Below are 22,639 nucleotides of genomic sequence, written 5' to 3' on the forward strand. Positions count from 1 at the left end.
GCAACGTTCTTCGCAGAGTTACGACGTGTGTCCGCAATACACGAACCGTCCTCCTCTGCACTACCAAGTTCAAAGTTTTTTCCTTTGCCCCCTTAAATGTATCCTTAAATGTTAAAATCACTTAAAAAAAAAATCGACTGTGTAGTGTTTCAGTATCTAGTGTATATTTCCCGTATTCAATCACCACCTCGACATAGTTTCCCTAAGGATTTAAGCAAAAACCTCACTTTACTGAGTCTACTTTACTGAGCTGGTTCCCATGAACAGACGTCCAGAAATAAATCCTAAATACGCAATGATAGTTTCATTACAGAAAATATTCTACCAGGAACTGATTTTTCTTATAGTAAGTAGCCTGTCAACAAAAATACAAGGAAAATCATAAATATTTTTTTGTGTACAATCCTTACTTGCTAACAGCGTAAGTGCTGTGCAGTAGCTCTCAGGCTTATCAGATCAAGATTCACTTTCCTAATGATCAAATAATCCTAGAAATTAGTATAGAATAAGCTTAAAACTTAAGAAAAAAATATAATACTAACAATATGGTATATTCTTTTACTCACAGAAGTGATTTCCATCTATAAACAAAGAATTTTACGTGAGACTTAATAAAATAAATGTTGTAGCACAATGTTACACCCGTAATATTACAAGCTAGAACCCCCCTCCCCTTCAATAATTTAAAATGTTAGTCAAGAGTAGACAAAATAGCAAATTTTTAATGCAGACTCGTGCAGAAATTTTTTTGAAAGGGGGAGGAAGGGGGGGGGTGTAATCCAACGAGAGAAATAAAGTGTACAAACTGTCTGAAAATTATCGAAAATTTTATAATAACGAGAAGTTGAGTTAAGCTCCGGCCCAAACTCCCTTCTCGTTTCATACCTGCTTCATTTAAGACAATTTTTAAAACAGTTCATCATAATGAACTAAGTTTGTAAACAAAATATGCATCAAATGAATTTAATCCTTATGCTGACTATATGCGTGAAGTCTATTAAGTTAGAAGTTACCTATCAAAAATTAATAGCACAAGGCCTATTCACAATGAGATTTTCTAATACCGCGATTTAGTTAGAACTAATTTCAATAGTCAGATAAACCAAATCCATTCACAATACATGTTTAGCTAGCATCCAGAACTGGATCGACCCAAAACTGAAGTTAAATCGATCGGAACTTAGCAAAGGCCGAGCCAATAATAATTAATTTAATTTATAATTTTTTGATTGGCTAATACCCAAACCTTGTACCACTACAGAGAGAAAAAACTACAAACAAAAAACAATAAATTGAAAAGGGGAATAAAAAAGAAGGTAAATATTGAGGAGCTACTGGAGCTCCTCAGGGCCCAAGAACATTTATGATGCAAGAGAAACAAGGGGTACATGAGATCTGAGATAACGACAAATACTTAGGGTTGTTACGGTAATAGTTAGTTTCAGTATTTCAACTATCCGTTATGAATGGTTAAGTCTGGTAAAGTAGTCTTTTTGGTATTAGTAGAGTCTCGGTATGAATGGGCCTGACAGAACGCTTAAATGTAAGCATACAAATTTACACAACGCCCAAATAGGGATATGATCTTAGCGCAAATTACGTCACTTGGTAAAATATGGCTGGGAGCCTGAAAACAGAACTTTCAGCCCTCAAATAACATAAATGCCAAATTCAAATTTTCTTGATAAAACCGATGCAATGAGAGATACTATTTTGTTATTTTCCCCCAAAAAGTGAGCTTGTCGGACTAATGGCCGTAGCATATTAATAGAGACCATATTCATAAGAAATTTCCTTTTTTAGTAACATTTTACTTAACAAAAGAGATACTACCATAGCAAGTTACAATTATCGGCCCTTTGGTGTCGTAGAACAACGATTTTGGGCGAAACAGGGTCAAAATACATTCGAGGAAGAGTTCAGGCATAACTAATGGAATAACCCCCCTCCCTCTCACATGAATTTTTTGAGGAAGTGCAGCCACAACGTGGCATGCTTCTTCCCTAAAAATAGGTTCCATAAGGAACAAGTATTATTAACGACAGTAACTTCATAGCCTACTTTGAACCAGTTGATTCCTTCAGGGTCCATTCACTTATGTATGGTTAGATCTGCAATATAACCTTCAAAAGGGGTGCCTCGTCAAGTGCCATTTTTCACCAATTTGTGCAGGAAGCAACAATAAAGACCCAAAAGGGTCAAGATGTCATACCATCAAAAATAATGGAAGAAATAAAAAATAAATAAGAAAAGAAATCAAAAAAGGAAGAAAAGGAAAACAAAAAGAAATAAAAACTGACAGAAATTAAGTTAAAAAAAAGAGTTTTCACACGAAAGGATGTTCAAACTGTATCGCTGACATGCATCAACTGCGTTAGCGACATGCGTGAAAATGGCACACGAAAAATAAGTAATTGTTTAAAAAATGCTGACGGATGTCACAAATAGAGAAAAAATAGATAACCATAAGTCATACGTTAGGATCATTAGAAGGATACCACCAATGTATATGCGCATTGGAACTTTAAAGTCCATCCAACATGCGTCAGAGAAGCAGATGAAATACGGTGCTTGTCGTAAACTTTTTTTGCACATTGCTAAAAAAATTTCTTTTTTTCTATTTCTGCTTTTGCTTAACAGTAGACCGAAAATGAAGAAACAATTTTGCCTAAAGGGCATATTCAATGTATTTCTATGCATCTAGGTTAAACTCGACAACATTTTGCAAATTAGCTTAGTCATAGCTATTTTATAATCAACAAAAGTAGGTGAATCTACTTTTAGAAAACTTTAGATTGGAAAAATAAACTTCGATTATTAATTGAAATCAAAAATTTAACTAGTTAAAACTAAGATGGCTCTTATTTTTTTCAATTTTGTTGGATACAAAAAACAGTTTTCCATACTCTTTACTTTTGACTATGATCCATAACCGCTCAAAAAGCTATCCAGCTGTTCTCTGTCAAAACCTAGTACCTACATTTTTCAGGTTTTCAAGAAAAAAAACGAAATAACGATATTTTTTTTGGTATGAAAAAAAAATTAATAATTTTTTTTTTCCAATTTTGCTGGGTACACTGGTTCTCCATACTCTTTAAATTTGATATTCCTTTTTGGAAAGGAAAAAGTAAAAGAAAAAAATACAAATTCCGTCAAAGCTTCCCAAAGTCCATTTTCACCTCGTCTTTACTATCTTCTGCTGTACATAGAACTAAGTGTTGTAGTACGTCTTTACTAGGTTTTGACCCTAGATAACTGGCGATACCTGTTTTTATTCCTGTAGATAATAGGTCACATCTCAGTAAGTATAGCGGATCTAAGAATTCCGATGCATCATTGTACTTGCCTCGTCAAGATTAGCGGAGATCCATTCTTAACGCAAAATAAAAATTTTATAACAGATGATAAGGATAACTTAAAACAGATGATAAGGATAACTTACATAATCAAAAAGAAGTCCAGGTGAGCTATGACTTAATTTTCCAAGAACTCTTCCCATATATTTGACATTGTCTTTGTTGATAATTTTGGCGTAACGTTTCACTTTTTTGAATTGCTCTGCCTTTCGGTGGATTAAAAGGGGGTGTGAAATATTATTCTTCCAAGCGGAATATCGACCGAACCTGAAAAAGACAATACAAAACAGGCTAGATTGAAAATATAAAAAGGTTTAGGCCGCCTCAAAGCCACTATGTATCCAATCCTAGTCTTGTGAATACAGCTCAAACTGAAGCCGATCCAAATTCTCTTAAAGCTGTAGTTCGAGCCAGGTATGAGCTGAGTTCCAAGTTCTGTGTCAGGCAGCTCACAAAAAATCTTGCTTTAAGAACTCACTCATCTGGGCATTCAAAACCAGATCAATCTTTATTATTTTGTTCCTTTTTCCATGTATAGGAAATTTTCTTTGTTCTTTTTTCTTTTTTCGGAGTAGGGGGTTACGGGGGAGGATCTTTCCATGGAGGATGTGTCCTTGGGGGAAGGGATATTTCTATGAAGGGGGCCCCGGATTTCCCAGCATTATTTAAAAAATGATCAGAAATTAAAGAAGAAATTAAAGAAATTTTTTTCAACTGAAAGTAAGGAGCAACATTAAAACTTAAAATGAACAAAAATTTTTACGTATATGAGGGGGTTTGCCCCCTAGTCAATACCTCGCTCTTTACGCTAAAGTTATTTTTTTTACTACTTTCAAAAGAGCTATCTATTCTAATTAACCGGCCTTTGTGATTCAGGAGATTGTGATTCGAACAAAATTCGAGCTTTAGCGTAAAGAGTGAGGTATTGACTAGGGGGCGAACTCCCTCATATATATAATAAAAACATACGAATATAGAAGTTCGTTACGTTAATTCGTATGTTAAGAAGTTAATTCGTATGTTACATGAGAACAAAGTTTTCAGGAAAGCGGTGTTCTTTTTTTATGTTGTTTGCAATTATGAAAGGAAACTCAACAAGTAGAAATTGCGATTTGTGACAACCTGGATTGATAAGTTTCAATTGAATTATAGAAGGAAATAAGCTCCAAAATTACTCAAATCAAAATAGATTATTTAAAAAAAACAAGTTTACTTCAACCTAAATCAACTTAAATAAGTTGACTTTTGAACTTAAAACATTGGGTCAATAAAAACTATTATAGCTATGTAAAACTCTAAGTCCTAGATTTGGATTTACAGCCCAAATGAGTTTAAGTCATCAAAGAGAGACCGAAACAAAAAACCAAGGAAAAGATAAGAACAAAAAACTAAGCCAGAAAACAATGACGAAAGACCCTCGACACAGTTTTCTTGTCTTTGTTTATATGTTTCTTTTTTTTATTTGTCAAAAACGATATTTTGAGCTAGTTGATGAAAAAAAACTATCTTTAGCTGCTAGAAAAGCAAAAAAATTTCCCCAACTATTGGGAAACATTTTTTTTCAGATATGCATTTTATACATGAAAAATTAAAAGAAGAAAACCAACCAATTCTTCTTCGGATACGGAATTTCGACATAGTCAACTTTCTGATCAAATTTTAAAACAGTCAACTTTCTTTAAGTATTTCAATTATTAGTTAGCAAATTTTTTCATGACATTAAAAATGTTCTACAATGTTCGTTTAAAAATCCTCCTACCATAAAAGCCTCAGGCATTACCAAATTTATTTACAGTCTATCATCAGTGTCACTTCCAAGATCTTTTGACAGGAATTGCAATATTTTTAACATTTAAGAAATATACTAAAGTTTTAGAAATATAAATTAGCAAATAATGTATGGAAAACTCTCTTCTGTCTGTGTGGTTATAGATATTGCAGTTCTTTAAAACTTACTGAAGGGTCAGGCAATGCTAAATTTATTTACAGTCTATCATCAGTGTCTCTTCCAACATTTTATGTCTAGAATTTAAATATTTTTAAGGCGCAGGTTCTTTGATGGATAAACCAAAATCCACTTAATAAGATCCATAAAAACAAGGTACTGAAATAATATACTAAATAATATAATGATAGCATAATTTTACTTTAAAAAAAAAAAAAAAAAAAATTATGAGAATTTACTTAAAAAATACAATAAAATTCAATCCGATATAATTTTGGGGTTCCTGCGAGGAGTTAAATGGACCAAAGGAGGGAATTTTTCCGGGGTAGTACGTTAGGCAGGAATGGGTGGCATTTATATCAAGTGTTAGAAGTTTCCTGGGGATGAAGAAGTAAAGAAAGTTTATGGTTAAAGGTATGGCACACAAGGACCATTTTGTTTAATTCATGTATTTATTAGTTTAGACGTTTTTTTTCTGTTTTTTTTTTTTTATGTGTATTTTGTTTATTTTGTTGATTATTCTGCATTAGCCATGGCTTATAAAGGCTTTTGGTGTTAACAATTTTCTATCTATTGCTCCAAGTTGTGAAATGTAATATTATATATGCCTTTGGTTGCGTATAAGTTTCTCTTGCTATATGGCTTTACCCACTAGTTTTTTTTAAATTTCATTTCGTTGTATTTATCCTAGTCTCTCTTTTGTCCCTGTCCTGGTGTAGTAGCCTATCCTCAAAAGCTCAGCTTTTAGTATTCTGCTATTTGTTGTTTTTTTTTTGTCAATGGTCTCAAATAAACAACTCTACTACTATTAATATTGCAAAACCGAACAAGCAAAAACTCCCTTCTGTGTATTTGCATCTTAAGAGCCCAATACAAACGAATAGATAAACTCTGTTCCTCGTTTTGATATTATCTACACATATAAACGGTAATTTCACCGTTTTTGTTCTTGAATCAAATTATTCAAATCAACAGTTTGTCTTATAAGTCTTAACCAAACCCAAAGGATGAAATCTACATATTTGTATGGATTGATCTACAGAGTTTCGCAGTCAACTAGAAAAAGCACAGCTAAAAGATACGGTTTAAACTAAAACACAAGATTAAATAAAAGGCAGTTTTATCTATGAATGAAGTTCTTTAATGCTGGTCTGTATTGGCCTCTCTCTTCCTTTTTTTAAATAGACAAATCCTCATTGTCACGCCCAAAGGTTGCATCTGACATTTTCCACACCTTTCAGATAATTGCCGAAGACCCTTTTCTAAGCCGCTTTAGAAAGAGGATCAGCAGGACAATGTGAATTAAAAGGTTTAGAGTGGGATTGAACACACACTGCTCTATTGACCCACCCCTGAGAGAAACTTAGCGAACGGTTTTTGGCAATTATCTCATCCTTAAACCATAGTTCCTCCAGTGCCACCAGAGGCACACAAGGCGTCGGTGAGTAGCCTCCAATCTTCCCTCATGTGAGCCGCTGCGTTTATGTCTGCCCACTCTGGGATGAGACTCGTCTGGAAGGTTCTTCTGTCCCGTTCATACGTCCTACGGAACGTGTTATTCGGTCTTCCTCGGCGACGGGTGCCTTCCGGTCGCCAGTGGAGGAGCATTTTTGGAAGTCTGTGATCTGGCATGCAGAGGATGTGTCCAAGGTATTGCCATCTACGTTGTCGTACAATGGTTGCGATATCTGGCTGGCCTGTACCGGTACGGATCTCGTCGTTGCTGACACGGTATCTCCAACTGATTATAGAGATTTGGCGAAGACAGTTATTCTCGAAATTATTTCATAGGTGTGAAAAAGTCTGTTATGACTTTTGCAACGAAATCACCATATATATTATTATAATGGCAATAATAAATAAGGGACGACGCGGAGAAAAATAAATTGAAAAAAGATGTATAATACCTTATATTATAAGGTAGAAGCTTCATTAGCCCCCAAATTTCTTCGGAAAAGGCACACGGACTTTCTAACATAGCTAAAGAGGGTAGGATATACTCTTCAATGATTTCCAGGACATCGTAATAAATTGAGTTTGTATCGCTAGGCGGCTCCACGTGCTTCCTCCCGGAAGGTAGCTCCTAAATGAAAAAAAAACTGTTTTAACAAATGTTATTATTGTATGTCGTTGCTTTGAATTCAGTTGGCTTTCTGACATATAATATGGAGAAAAATATTCAAGAGATATTCCCAGAAAAATTACTTTGTTATAAAATTTTCGTCATATTTATTCGTTCTTAAGTTACCAATTGGGCATGCTGCCTGCAAGACAAAACAGAGGGGATGCGTTGTTTGATATCTATGCAAGAGTACCCAAACCTGAACGAGACATTATCTTTTCTTCTTTCTTTACGTCTTAACCATTCAACTATTTTTTCAGTAATGCAATATAGCATACAAAGAAGTTATGCAGAAGGAGCACTGTTTTGAAACCAGAGACTAAAATCGCATAGCATCGCGTAACAAGAATCTATGTGAAATGAGAACTTTTTCCGAATATAGTGGTTAAAATTACACTGCCTTCATTGTTAATCTTCGAGTTAATAACTATCCTCGGAAAAAGCCCTTACTCCACATAACATCCTGTTCTTCGCAAAATGGAAAGGTAATGAGTATGAATGTGGAATTTTCTGCAGATATATTAATTTTAGACGTATTAATTAAATTTTCAGTAGATGTGATAGGGAGGGGGGAGTAAAAGATTTTTTACCGGGAAAATTATTAATAGTTGATTTGTGTTTTTTGGTTCGTCCCTAACACGCTAATTTGCGTTGGGATTTATTTTGAATGTAAGTGGTTATGTTTATTTTTGTTAGTATTGTAAGGAGAGTTAACGGTTACGTTTTTTGTAACCCAATTTTTCACGAAAAAAAAAATCTTTGTCGCTTCTTAGAAAACAACAGCAGCATTATTTATTTATTTTCCCTCAAAATTTATGAATAAATAAAATGCATAGCTGAAGCTACAAAAATACATCAACAAATGAAAAAAAAACAGCGATTTAAAGTAGGCCTTAAGAACATTACTGAATAATATACGTCAAATAAAAATCAAATAATTAACTTCTCAACATTTTAAAATTATGATAGCAAGGGAAAAGGATCTGCATAGAGAGAATATTTTTAGACTTACGATGAAACTTAATCTTAGCCGATTTCATTGGCTCTGTAATTTGATCTTAAAAAAAATTTAAGTGTTACAAAAAAAAAGAAAAAAAAAGAAAAGTGGAAAACCAAGAAAAAATTTACAATGTTTAAAATGGCAACCGCGGATTGACGCAAATTTTAAAATTTGAAAAAAGGAAGGGAAGGATAGAGAATATGCAAGAGTGCTACTGAGTTAAAAAGCGAACTTAAAATATTACGACGATAGATACCATGTAGCCGTAAGCGATGAAATATATTTAATCAGCGAAAGCAGTCACATACATTTAACAGTCGTAAATCTACCATTGAGTCAATGATAATCAAAAACAAAAAAAAATATCAAAGAAAGTACTGAGAGAGAAAAAAAAACTTAGTTTATATATATTATTCATGTGATCAAACAGACAGTCACTGGGAGCGTACTGAAAGAAACATTTAAAAACAGAACTTTTTCACCTCAAAATCCCCCTCCCCCTACAAGAAAAAGACATACTTACTCGGTGTACCACTATCAAATATAATCTACTTACACCCCTAGGAGAGTTCTAATTCCTATCTTTTACTATTAGTAATTCGTATATACTCTAGAAATCTTACCTCCTGTAAGATGGCTTTAGACAAACGAATAGTTTTCTGAAGCAATATTGGGTCTTTGAAACCATAAGGACCAATCATCTTTAGAAGTGGAAAGGCACATATCTTCAACTGGTCGAATATTGTAGCAGGAGGCGGAGACAAAACTAACGGTCTCTTAAACTGCTTCCCCGTTAACCTTTCTGGCAACGCAGAGTGACTGAAAGCAAAATGGTCGTTAATATAGTAGTTCTCTAATACCCAAGCACTGATTATACCCGTGATCAAACGTCCGATCCTTAAAGGGGATGGATAAGAAGATTTTTTTCCTATGAGGCAGGGGAGGGGGGCAATGCCAGAAGATAAATGTTTATTTCTATTGTTACAACTAAAATCTGAAGAATTACTATTGTCATAAAAATGGCGTGGCTAAAAGTTTCACCATTCAAAGCAGCCAAGATTGTGCCCTTCTTTAATAGAGAAGCCAAACCGTCTGTCAGATGAGGCACAAGAAAAAAAGAAAAAGCACCTTGTTGTATACTCTTTTGCTAGGACAGGATAAGAATATTTTACTCCCTTCCCTTAAACACAAAATTCTAAGTCCACTAAAAACTTTTACACTCCCTAAAAACTTTTCGTGGAAGTTTCAACTTTGTCCCCCAGCCTTCAAGACAAAACAGGGTATAATTATCAAGCTACGTACAAAATTCGTTACTTTTTAATAAAGCATACTGACTGTATGCAATATATGAAATGAAAAACACTCGTTTGCCAATAGACATAGAGCAAAAAAAACGAAAAAAAAAACGTATAAGCTATTACGAAACCCACTAACACTTAAGGTTCCGTTGCTGTCTCTTCGGACACCCTTGAGGTACCTCTTATATAACACAGCATAGTTGTTTTCAGATTAGCAATTGGCTAGGAGTTACAGACATTTACCAATATTGTAAAATAAGATAAGATTAGACGATCTGTAATGATAAAACAAGACAAGAGAAAAAAAATAAGGACATTTTTCTGTAAGAAAAAGAAGGACATGGAGGGAACATGAACATGGTAAGGAGCACGTACAAGCATCAAATTTCTGAAACTGACTCGTCTCTTTTACCAAAAAACTCATTTTACTTCACATTCAGTCATGAAAAATTATACAAAAACCCAAGATTATTTTGATTTCCTTTGAGCAAAATGTATACAATTGGGTGTACTGAGATTCTGTCACGCCTCTCTAATTTTCTTCTCCAAATGTTTATCTGTATACAGTATATTCAAAGCCAACAAAGAAAAGACACAGGAAGGTTATACAAAACTCTGAGCAAAGAAATGAAATGTCAAATAAATGAATTGTACAAAAAAAGATGTGAAAGGGCACATGTTTTTACACATTATGATATATCTCACATTGTATGTCATAAACATGGATGATTCAACGAGGACTGGACGTTATCAAGGACACCATTAGAAATCTATTGAGTTGACAAAAGACATCTAGGCTCAAAACAAGGGTTTTGAATACAATTTTCGGCAATCAGGAAAATAGAAATAATCAATGTTACTTATAACTACAGAAAGAAGTTTACTTTTAAAAATGATTTGACTCAAAACTGTTCGTCCTTTTCACTGGTTCAAAATTTGGCAACAAAAGTTAAATACAACAAGTACTAAAAAAGGTGAGTTCATTGACCTTCCTTTCTGACATACGTAATATGATTGGTTTACAAAAATAATTTACAAAAATAAACTTATTCAGTCAGTTAAAGCACAATTTTTGGCATGGAAGTATAGAACGGTATTATCTCTTTTATTTATTTAACAGTAGAATATTAGAATATGAGGTTACCCAGGGCATGACCGTTAAAAGGGAAGGACATTTGGTCCCTCAAAAGTGCATTTTCAGGCCCAAAGCTATCCAATTTCACTGGGGTTTCCTGCAGACTTGACACACAGGGAAGTATAAGCAAGATGATTTTTTTCTATTTGGTTGCGCATTTACGACTTACAGTTTGGTATATCTCGGTCCATTTCATAAAAGGATACACAAAACAAAACATCAAAACAAATTTGATACTGTTCTGAAGAAAGTATAGAAGAACAAATAATTAACTGAATAAAAGAGTTATAAGTTGTAATATACTTACATCCTATAGATCGGTTCAATAGATGCATGAACTAAATTCAGTGCCGCGTTACAAATAGGACTGAAAGACATCACCCAGTCAGTTGAAACTTTATCCAATAAAGCACAAGCAACACTCCAGGAGCCAACCACAAGAGCTGCTTCTAACAGCCCTAGCTTTTGATTCGATCCGTAAAACGTATCTTCAAGCGTAAACAAAGGCTCTTCGGCTTCTTCACCTTCCTTCATTGATAGCTTGTTTATTTTTGCTAGTACTTTTTTGGCTTTCTGTATTTCTTCATCAGCATACTCAGATAACGTAGCTTCATCTGGAGACAGCTGAAAAACAAAATGAAAAACATGATGTTGTATACCTTTTGATTATTTGAATTTATTATTGAGTTCTAAATCTTTGAATTTCTTATTTTTATTTAGTCGTTTTCAGGATTGTCAAAATCTGCAAAGAGGAACATTTAAGAAAGGTAGAGACAACACTGCAGAGCACAAGAAAAGGACTATATGCCCAAATATCTGAGAGTAAAAACCAAACCAAATATTGGGCAAAATTTAAACTGTGGTTAAAATAATCTAGACAGACTAAATAGGCACTGAAAAAAAATATGTACAATACCAGTAAAATCATGAAGCAACAGCTTCTTCAATGGATACATAGCAAACAATTCGTGGCAACCAACTGTAGGCAAGGAGCGACTACGGTCACAGTAACCAAAATTTTTAAAAACGGATTTTTGATAACAATTAATGAATCGAAAGAATTGGGTTGTTCTACTGATTCCAAATACGTAACATTCATGGAGTCTAATGTAGTCCATCAAAAGCTAAGAGCCTAGGGAAACTTGGGTGATGTTTGTAAAAGGGGAAAACACTATCAAAAGCCCAAGGGATCTTAATGAAAATCATAGCATTGGATTCACTATATCACAGAACCCCAGTGAAGACGTTTCAAGCTTATATCTACAGAAATGTGGAATTCTGCATTTTTTTTTCCAAAATGAAGGATTTTGGATACATGTTAGTATTTTTTCTTCCCAAGGTTGATCGTATCAAAATAAGAATCCAAGATAGATAGTTGAATTGTATATTAAAATGGATGAAATTTAAATTTTGTTTTAAAGAGTCGGGTATGAGGGGTGGTTGCCTTTCTTGTATTTAGGGTAATCCTGGGTATACTATGAAAAACGAATAGAAATTAATATAAAGAAAAACATTTTTTCTCATATAGAATTAAAGAGAGACATTAAAACTTAAGAGATAAAAATTATTCCGTATATAAGGGAGCTGCCTCCTCCTCAGCCCCCTGATATTTACGCTAAAGTTTCACAGTGCTTTAAAAGATAATTCTCATTCCCATCAACTACCCTTGTGTTTGAGCAGTCGTTCCTAAAGAATTGGGGAAAAAGTAAAACTTCAACGAAAAGAGCTGGGGAACCCCATTTTGTTCAATTTCTAATAATTCCTGTTAGTTTCAAATTTTATCTTAACTTTCATTTGAGAAAAATTGTTTTTATCTTTAAATTTGCAAAATAAGAGCAATCAATGAAGAATCGAAAGGGTTCTTTACTTTCTTAAGAAAAAAGTTATGTTAAAACAAAAAAACTCGCATCCATCATGTAACTCGTTATGTGCCATTTTAATGCCTTTCTGTCAGAGTATTCTAACCGTGACATTTGAGTTAGCATATAAAACAGTACAATTTCTTATTCTATTAGATTTGATCACATCAGAAAAATAAATAAGCCTATTTTTAAGCGAATATATGTTTATAAAATAATAATAAGAACCATGGGCGCCCAAAAGCTGAATTCCAAGGGGGGGCAAACCTCGTCTAATTGGCACTTTTAATGCTATATAATAGAAATCTAAGAACGAAAATATAGAAATAAGGCAACATCATTCAGCCAGGGAGCGCCCTCCCCCCCCCTTATGGGCGCCCATTTTAACAACTGAAAGAGTTCATCTCTTTTTTAAGAAAAAAAAACCATTGTTCATAAAAAAAAGGTTACAGAAGCAAAAAAAAAAACATTCCCCATGACGCACGTGATGTGCCCCTTAAAGTGAAAAACATTTTACGACGAAGAAAAAACGAGGATAATTCTAACCAGAGATGAAAAGAAGAATAGAATACTAACATTTCGATTCAGACTTCTTCTCAACCGTCCTCAGTGCAAAAAAGGCAATAAAGAGCCAAAATTTCAGATAAGAGTGCTCAGGACAGAGTGAAAACAACACAAACCTTAAAAATAACCAGTAAATTAAAAGAGACCCTCCCTACAGTCATTGATGGAAACAATGTCAGTCTGAGATAGCAGTAAAGTTTTGGCTGATAGCAAGACACACACGAAATTTCACAAACAGCTTTGCTTCAAAGGACAAGAAATTACCAGGGAGCTTCTGCTTATCCTGAGCAACAATGGTAGTAATTCTGCAATAACTTGTGGCAACATCCACAATAAAGTTTTCTAGGCAGGGTTACCGCTCCCTGTGTAGCATACTGGAGCCAGTTACAACAGCTCTAATCCATTCAACCAGAAGTACGATCATGCAGCCAACTGACAGCATATTAGATGAAACTGCATCTAGAAGGCGGATGGACTACCCTTAAACATTAGGAAAAGAAACTTACCCACGAGTATATGTCCTCCAGTTTTATTAATTTGTGCTCCAACAGAAGCACAACTATCAAAAACAAACTGGAAGGTGCTACATCATCACTTTCGTGGAATGACTTAAATTTGAAACCCATTATTTCGCTCAATACACGTGAGTCCGGCATGAAACTGTTAATAAGAGGAATAAAAATTGTGCTGTGAAGTTCAGGGTGCATTTCAAACGCTTCCAGAATAAGATCCAAGACTCGATTTGGGTCCAAGTTGAAACAACCTGGAAAAAAAAATATAAAAAAAAAGTCAAAGACCATGCCCACTCCTACATGGATTAAATAATTACCAATTTCTTGGACGAATTCTGGGCTTAATTTCTTCTGTAAAACCTTTTGGATTTCATTGAAAGCAGTGACGATAAAGAGAAAACTTAAGCACTTAAGGGGTTGCTTATCCAGTGAAAGTTAGCTATTCATCAAAATAGGCCCCAAGAAACGTGTAAGTGAAGCCATGATTAAAAATAAGAAAGGTTCTTAAGTCATTTGTTAGATGCAAGCTAATATATAACAAAGTAAAAAACACTGGGTGAAAAAATTATCAAATTTCATCCACATTTTAGCTTAAACTGAACTTACCTGCACGCAGTCTGCCATAGTTAAAAACAAGTGCTCACTCAGCCGCAAGTTAACTGAAACATGCTTTGGAAATAAAATCAATCAGCCAGTAGAGAACGCTGTTTGCTCGACTTGTTGTTTTTCTTTCTTTCTTTTTAAGTTTATTTAACATATTTATTCATTAAATGAGTCAATTCGAGTAAATAGTTGATACTGCCTTATATTTTCGTTGAACAACCATGTGCTTCACGTATATCTTCCGTCTTCTGATCATTTGCATAAATTGCAACATTCAAGATTCATTTATTTAAAACAGCTTTTATAGTATTGGCAAAAGCCTCAACTAAATTACGCTATTCCTTACAAAAAAATACGCATGATTGAGACAACAAATAAAAAACACTAAGCATGATTGATGATACAAAACGGAATAAAAGAATTGCTTTCCGGCGATTGCTGAAGGAAATTGCTGAACATCTACATCTAGGCTTTGGCGTCAAGCAGGCAATGCCATCTGGGGGTTTGAGCTATATTAAAATTAACGGAGGTTTAAATACAGCAAAGACTCAAGGGATTGACAAACTCAGCAGTTGGCAATCCCTTGTGGGTTGAAGTGGGAAAAGAAGGGGCAGGGATAAAGGACAGCAAGAAGGGGGAGAAGGAATGGAGACAGAAGAAAGAGATAGGGAGGATCAATCCAGAAAGGTAAATAATCCCAATATATCTTTATCTAAGTCCAATTGTACTTCCTGACATCTTGTATTCAATAATTTTACTTAATTAGCAATTAAACAAGCTACCAATGTAATTTAGTTTCTTGTTGTATGCTGATTTTTCTTGAGTTAAGGTATTTTTTCTTGTGAAACTAAAGATCAATAGTAAAACTAAGAAAATTTAGAAATTGCCCTAAAATCAGAACGGCTACCGTTCCGAATTCCCTTGCTGTTTCTGCTGACTGAAAATAGCAGTAGCAAATCGAGGGGAAAATTAATCCTTCTAAAAACATATAATTTTGATAACCAAATAAACATAGCCTACTATGTGTTGTTAACTATAAAGCACAAGTAATTGTAGCATAGAAAGCGGTGGTTCAATGGGCAGTATCAGACTGATATCTAAGTGATATCTAACTTTGACATTGCTATACCTGACACCAATCTCACATTTAGGATGTACATTTTTGAGCTTTAGCGCTGCTACGAATGTCGTATGCTCGTGCCTCAGACTTCATATTACACCTTACAACCATGATTTATATTAATAAAAATTCTGTCAGTTTGATTTTTTTTTATTTGCGATAATTTGTTTAATCTTGGGGATATTAAGAGTCCTGATCCGAAAACAGTCCTTTGTTGCGGTGTAATTTCTATTGCTACGTAGAAAAAGTAAAAGCAATCACAGTTTCCTATGGAATGACAGCCATTCCAATTTTTGAACCCCTGGATAAAAAAAAAATAAATAAATACAACTATTTAAGCAATACATCTTTAATAAATAATCCGTTGAAATGCATACTAATTTTAATACCTGAAAAAATCAATTGTATGCTGTTTCTAGCACGGTAAATTTTACTTTTTTGCATAAATAGTAGGGTTTCATGAGGACAGGGGGATTGGGGCCACTCCCCGACATCTAGGGGAGATTCGAATATGTTTAAGTTTTATCGTCGGTAAAGGCAGCTTGCACAATTCTTATACTTTAACTTAATTTTCAATTTCATGAGCATGACTTGTTTTTATTTATTTTTAACCAGTTCACAGTTTTAATTGAAATATTTTCTTTCGCCGAGGGGATTTAACCCCACCATCGTCATCCTTTATACCCCTCCCCAAAAAAAAATTAAAAGAAAATTTGGAAACTTTTTACCAGAAAATATCCCACAGGAAAAGGAGACAAGAGGGGGCTGGGGAATTAAATGCCCCCATGCTTTGTTCCTTACCACTCACAAAAGCCACACAGAAGTTTGTCTATGGGGTCAATAGCCAAGTGGCAGGCCCTTTTTTTGTACAAGGCTGCACTATAAAACGGATCCCATAACCATACTTTGTTCCCCTTCGACACATTATCTCAAAGATAAATGAAAACTTTACGAACAATGAAAACTGGTAATCAGACCAAAGATCGTCCACAGGTTACCAACACACAAACACAAAGAAAAGAACCATACTGCGAATCATGAAAATCTTGTCACCAAATCTGAAAAAAAATTGTAAGAGGATAAATAAATACCAATAAGGGATCCCAGGGCTTGAAGTTTTTCTTGAATTGAATGATTTTCACTCTCAGAAACATCTGTTATAAGTTTGGCAAATCCTTCTGTTTCTTCTCTTAATAAGTTGAACTTGTGTTGCTTAAAGCTAGAATGAAATAAAAAGGCTTAGCAACAAAGATAAAAAGAACTAAACCAAATTATAAATTGGTTCTGTGTAGCATAGAATTATCTTAAAGTATAAAGGATAATGTTTCTTACTCCATAGACCCATCTTAGGTCTATGTGTACCTGAAAACGGCGATTATTAGAGCTGCTGGTTCCGTTGGTTCTCTGCCAAGAGTATTAGAGGCAACTGAGGTTGCCACCAGTATTAGATGGTGCAGGAGATGAACCAGAATGGTACTAGGGCTCCCTCAGTACACTTTAAACGTAAAATAATCTAAATAAACTACGCCTGGTGCGGCTATGTCCCTACAACCAAACGAATCGTCTCTATTGGGAGAAAAAATATCATTCTTGTGAATCTCCCTTAAACGTCTTTATTCTCATGCCGATTCTGATCCCCACACTCCAGAACTGAAGTGGAGGAGAAAACCCTCCGGTATTAGCGAAGGACATTCTTATACATTCAAGGAGCTGGTTCAGAGCTTGGAGCCGTACTATCGAAACAATCTTCTCTCGTAGAATATATCTCAATAATGTAGGGGCTACTCTACATTGCCCCAGAAACCTAACTTTTTTAGTGAACTTTTTAAAAGCTCCTGAAACCTATAACACAGGCAAGAATAATAAATTATAGGGACTGTAAAAGGTAATAAACTTATTATTAAATCAATAAAAGTCAAAACAGAGACTCTAACATAGTAAAAAGATACAAATCTCCGCTGCCTCTGGGGCGGGTTCTTCGAGGTTCTAACCAATAGCCATTCTTTGCCCAAATTCATATTTGTGCCATTTCGAAAATCAATGAATTCATGCTTGAAGCTGGACCCTGGCCAAAAGCGTAGTCTTTTAACCGTTACATTTGGCTCGATGAGTCGCTGTTTATTTGGATTTTTATCCTTACTTTAATTAATCACTTTTTACAACAGAGTAATTTAGCATAAAAAAAGACGAGATTAAATTTATATTTAGATTAGAGATATGGGAAAAAATACTTAATCAATAGCGAGGGCCAGTGGCGAACAATAAGTTTAGTGAGGGAATAAAGTTAAGAAAAGGGACATTAATCTGATAATTAGGGAAGCGATTTTCTATTATTTTTTGTTTGTCGTCTCCAAACTAACAAGTCTTCAGGGTTTTCATCAGTGGTACCTAGTTGAACCATGAAAACAAATAAGCAAAACTAACTAGTTAAATTTGACAGCGCAGTGTGACGGTATAAATACAAAGACTATTAATTTGTCGGTTCCCAAAGTCAACTCCACCTTCTAAGGGAAGCTGCACCTTCTTAAGCTGATTGGTACTTTATGTTTTTAGCTTATTTTTGCCGATTTATCACCCATAATTTTTTGTCTAGTTCTGTGGTTCCTACTAACGAAAGATCCATAACTTCATCTGAAGGCCATCATGGAGGTCTTTTCATTGGACATCGAATTTTCGACTTTTCTGACTTTTTAAAACATATATGGTTACAAAGTTGCTGTTTAACCTATTGGAACAGTCAGATTTGATTCTCACCCTCCTTGGTACTATACGATTTGAAAGAAAGAAGCCGAATTCGCAACTTATGCGAATTCTATACAAAGACAGGGAAGATTAAAAAAATATTTGTTTCTAAAATATGAATACTGATCCGTCCTGTAGTGACGCAGTGGGTTGGCGTTAGCTTGGTAATTAGGTCAAACCTTGCTGTAGCAACACATCTTGCAGGGCCGACGCAGAGACATTAGTAGCCAAGAAGCGTCGTTAATCCGATTAATTACTTACTTATTACATGAATATTAATCCTTAGGATTCGCATAAACTGTTCTATTAAGTCAAAAGTCAAGTATTGGACATGTTTGTACAATAAATAAAAACCTTAGATACCACTTTATTTCATTGCAAAAATAGTGGTTGTGGAATCATTTAGAGAATCTGGAATTTTTCCCCATCACAATTCTAAAAAAAAATCGGTTTTTCGAATATAAGTAATCATCAATCACTAAACAAATGGAAAAAAGAGACAGCAAAGGGTCAACAGAGCCAGGAAGGCCCAATATCATTGACTAGAGGTAGCAGAAAAACTGGTTAACAATGTCCGAATGGCATAATTTCGAACATCAGAGGTAAAAGATGAAACCCCGACGCAGAGAGACCAATGGAGATCAGAAAGCCATGAGCTCACCACCAGATGGTAGCAATTTTTAGGTCTTGGATGATATACTTTTATTCCAAGGCTTTACACAAGGTGTATTTGAAATAAGGAATGCAGATTCAGCACTTGCTCAATACTGGCATTGGAAACTTCTTCAATAAACTTTTGTCTGAAAAGTAGGCTACCAATTACTAATTCCTGAGTCAAACGTTTAGCTTTACTCAGCTCATCCATGATTCTACACGGTCCTATTCTAAGCTTGGCTCTATCGAATAAAGTAAGTTTTGACATTCTTTTGACCGATTTTCTATCCCATTGGATCCCAAGCTGGTATAGTAATCATATAAAAAAAAGTAAAGCACTATACAAACTGAACAAAACAAACGGAAAAAAACCAAGGTAAAAAAAAAAAAATCATACTAGAGTTTTGTTCGAAGCTTAATGTGTTTTCCTGATAGAATTCTACTGCCCTTGGCCTTTAAGACTCCAGAGTTCTCCAGTGTTTCGAAGTCTAGTCTTTCTTTCAACAGAGCCTCGCCAGCAACCTGAAAAATAAATATAATACACATTTCGTAAAGTGAATATACCCGTAAGCTGAATGGAGCTCTCAAAATGAAGCGATGAAAGGCCACAGTTTCGTCCTCGGCGCCGTCGCAAAAATAGGCATTTTTTGCTATTTTTTCAATAATTGTCTATAATATCGAGAAAACAATGCAACCTGAAAAATAAAGATACAACAAGATTTCGTAAAGTGAATATACAAGTAAGCTGAGTGAAGCTCCCAAAATGAAGCAATGTAAGGACACAGAGTTTCATCCACTGCACTGTCACAAAAATAGGGTTGTTTACTTTTTACAACAACTTCTTACCGTCAGGTTGATTCGAAATTTGGTTACATTCTGGTCTATGGACTCTTCTGAAATAAATACTATGATAACAAAACAGCGTTACCATTCGCTTCCCTGATCAGCCCAATTCCCAAACACAATGGTCACTATTAGAATACCCCCTCCCCCCAAAAAAATGGGGCCAGATCTAGCCTTAGACTATATACAAAACTATAGGAAAACACTACTAATAAAATTCTTACTTAATACTTTGCACAAACTTCCTTTTATCAGATCTTCGTGTAGTCTTTTATTTTGATTGACAGTACTAAATCAAAATTAGATAATATATTTATCGAGCCATTCTCATTATTTCACAATGGTGTGATTAGACCCCGGCGCCGCGCCGACGGATCGACCGAACGCCGCCGACGAGAGGCCCGGTCGAACGCCACCGAAGTGTCGTACCACCACCGGAGTGCCGCAGGCGCACCACCGCCGGCAGAGGCGTTTGATTGACTTCAAATTAATTTTGTTGCAATTCTTTATTGCGTCAACCGCAAAGTCGGAGCTTTTTCTTCTCGTGTGGTTTAGTATTTCGATTTGCCTATTTAGAAACCAAGCAGGGCTGGCACTATCCCCGAATTTTCGGGTATTTTCCTAAAAATCTATGTGTCACCCTGGTTCCCGAATCCACGAAAATCACGCAATCACGCTGCCACCCCTAGCGATTTATCACCAGTGACTTTCTCTGCCAAATATTACTTTGCATACCATAATTCTTCACTACTCTCTTGTTAGTTAATATTCGTCTCTTTTGTTACTTTGCATAAAAACCAGACACATCCAATATGCAATTGCAAATATTGTAATATACACAGTTCTTCACATGTTGACAAAAAAAGAATCGTCTTTATGAAATGAGTTGAAGCCATTTCAAATGCAGTTTCCTAATCGCTATTTCTTACATCATTCGTGGTCAAGAATTTTATTTTCAAGTTGAATAGAATTATAGAACACATTCACTACTATACAGCTTCAGCCTTCAGTTGGATTTTGAAATTGACAGCCGACAGATTGTTTTATCTGCCGACAGACTGTTTCATCTGATTCAGCCTACAGCTGAATTGTAAATTTGCAGATTTTGTTTGGCTGTTTTTAGATAAGATGTTCTTGATTTTTAATAATCATTTTTTGAACCCTGATAGAAAATACAATCTTCTTTCTTAAACATTTTTACCCCCCCCCCCCCCAAAAAAAAAACCTTCGATTAAGACAAAATTTAGCTATAGACTAAGCTATGTACAAGGTTGGGGAATTAAAGATTGAACCGGAAGTTACCTCAAAAATGTGATTAATAAATAAATTGTAAACTATTGCCTATAGGGGGGGGGGATAGGGGGCTATCATTTTTAAATAATAATACCTCATATTTTTTATTGAAAGCAGGGATGCCAAAAAGATAATTTATTTTTTTCATTTAAAGTCGAGACAGAAGAAAATGATATCAAATTCCCTGGGAAACCATTGAAATATTTTGATAGACCCAGGGCCCCCCAATAGGACTTATTTATTGTCTTGGGTATTTTGCGATTTCTCATAGGCTACTGGCCTAAATCAAAACAGAGACACTTGTGTGTGCTCCCTTTTAATTAGATTCTTCGGATCTTATTGAATGCCGCGGTGAATCTGACTCAGTTTTTCAGTAATTTGAGGTATATCTGAATAATTTCGACGTTTTTGTTATTGTCTTTGTACCCCTTTACTCATACCCTTAAATTTTTTTTTTCAAGGAACACTAAGCTGTTTAACGTTATTTTGCGTATGTGTTTGAACCATACAGTGACCTAGTTAATTATCAAGTAAATTATTTTTCTAATGAAAGCTGAGAAGGTATCCTATCAGGGTGGTATCAAGAGGGGAGGGGGATAGGGAGGCATTACATTTAAATCATAAAAATTAGAATTTTTTTTTATTTAAAGCCGGGATACAAAAAAGTTAATTTTTTTTTAATGTATAGAAAAAAAGGCATACTATCCTGGTGGCATCCTAGTGGGGGGGTAGTGAGCCATCATATTTAAATGATAATACCTCGATTTTTTTTAAAGCCGGGGTGCCAATAAGTTAATTATTTTTCTTATTTAAAGCAGAGACGGTATCCTATCAAGATGGTATCCAGAGGGGGGGGACATAGGGAGTAATTATAGTTAAGTGATAGTACCTTGATTTTTTTTGTATTGAAAGCAGGGATGCCAAAAAGTTGAAAAGTTGACAAAAATTAACAAGATTTTCGTGAGTTATACTTGATACAGCACTTGCATGGTTTTGTCGTCCAAAGGGAAAGGGACATATGCGTCTAACCCATTTTTTCTTATTGATGAAACGGGTTTACTTTGAAAACATTCATTCATAAGTACCAGGAAGATTCACACTAAAACGAATTGGTGTGACAAAAGCGATATCGACATCCCCACCTAACGTTGCGCTCGAGTGACAATAGCGCCCTTTGTCCAGACCCCAAGTTACATTAAAAGGCCAGGTCATAATAAAAGCTTTCAATTTGAGAGGTTCAAGAAGGAGTCTTTGACAGTCTTACGACCTCAGGGTACTAGATGTTGCAACGTTCTTAACTATCTAAAGTGGTTTAAAAAATTCGATCACCCCACAAATGATTACCAAAAATATGCACAAATATAACAAATGTAACATTTGGAATATTATAACACCTTTTTCAAAGCTTTGGAGAAAAGCAAAAAAGGCTAAATACCCCTAACTACGCTTGAAAGCTATTTTAAAAGGAAACTCTTTGGAGATTTCCATGGAAATGACCATAGCAGAAGCTTTGAGCCTGGGTGGGGATCAAAGAGGAGTCTTTGAGTATTTTGACCACATGTGACTTATTGTTGCGACTTTCTTAAATTTGGT

The 22,639-nt window shown here is 34.9% G+C and overlaps 1 protein-coding gene across 1 annotated transcript in view; it reads right to left on the reverse strand.

The window, feature by feature from the left end:
* LOC148945164 (THO complex subunit 2-like) overlaps window positions 1-22,639 on the reverse strand; it is a 144,880-nt gene that overhangs the window by 90,156 nt on the left and 32,085 nt on the right. The window contains exons 4-10 of the mRNA XM_089099403.1: window positions 19,308-19,432; window positions 16,606-16,733; window positions 13,786-14,042; window positions 11,164-11,480; window positions 9,047-9,242; window positions 7,209-7,384; window positions 3,443-3,623 (exon numbers count right to left, since the gene is read on the reverse strand). Of these exons, the coding sequence (XP_088955529.1) occupies window positions 3,443-3,623; window positions 7,209-7,384; window positions 9,047-9,242; window positions 11,164-11,480; window positions 13,786-14,042; window positions 16,606-16,733; window positions 19,308-19,432 (1,380 nt within the window). The remainder of the gene's footprint in view (window positions 1-3,442; window positions 3,624-7,208; window positions 7,385-9,046; window positions 9,243-11,163; window positions 11,481-13,785; window positions 14,043-16,605; window positions 16,734-19,307; window positions 19,433-22,639) is intronic.

The sequence above is a fragment of the Artemia sp. Qi Xiang Cuo genome, chromosome 13 (genome assembly GCF_049724085.1).
Source record: "Artemia sp. Qi Xiang Cuo chromosome 13, ASM4972408v1, whole genome shotgun sequence".
Taxonomy (NCBI): Eukaryota; Metazoa; Arthropoda; class Branchiopoda; order Anostraca; family Artemiidae; genus Artemia; species Artemia sp. Qi Xiang Cuo.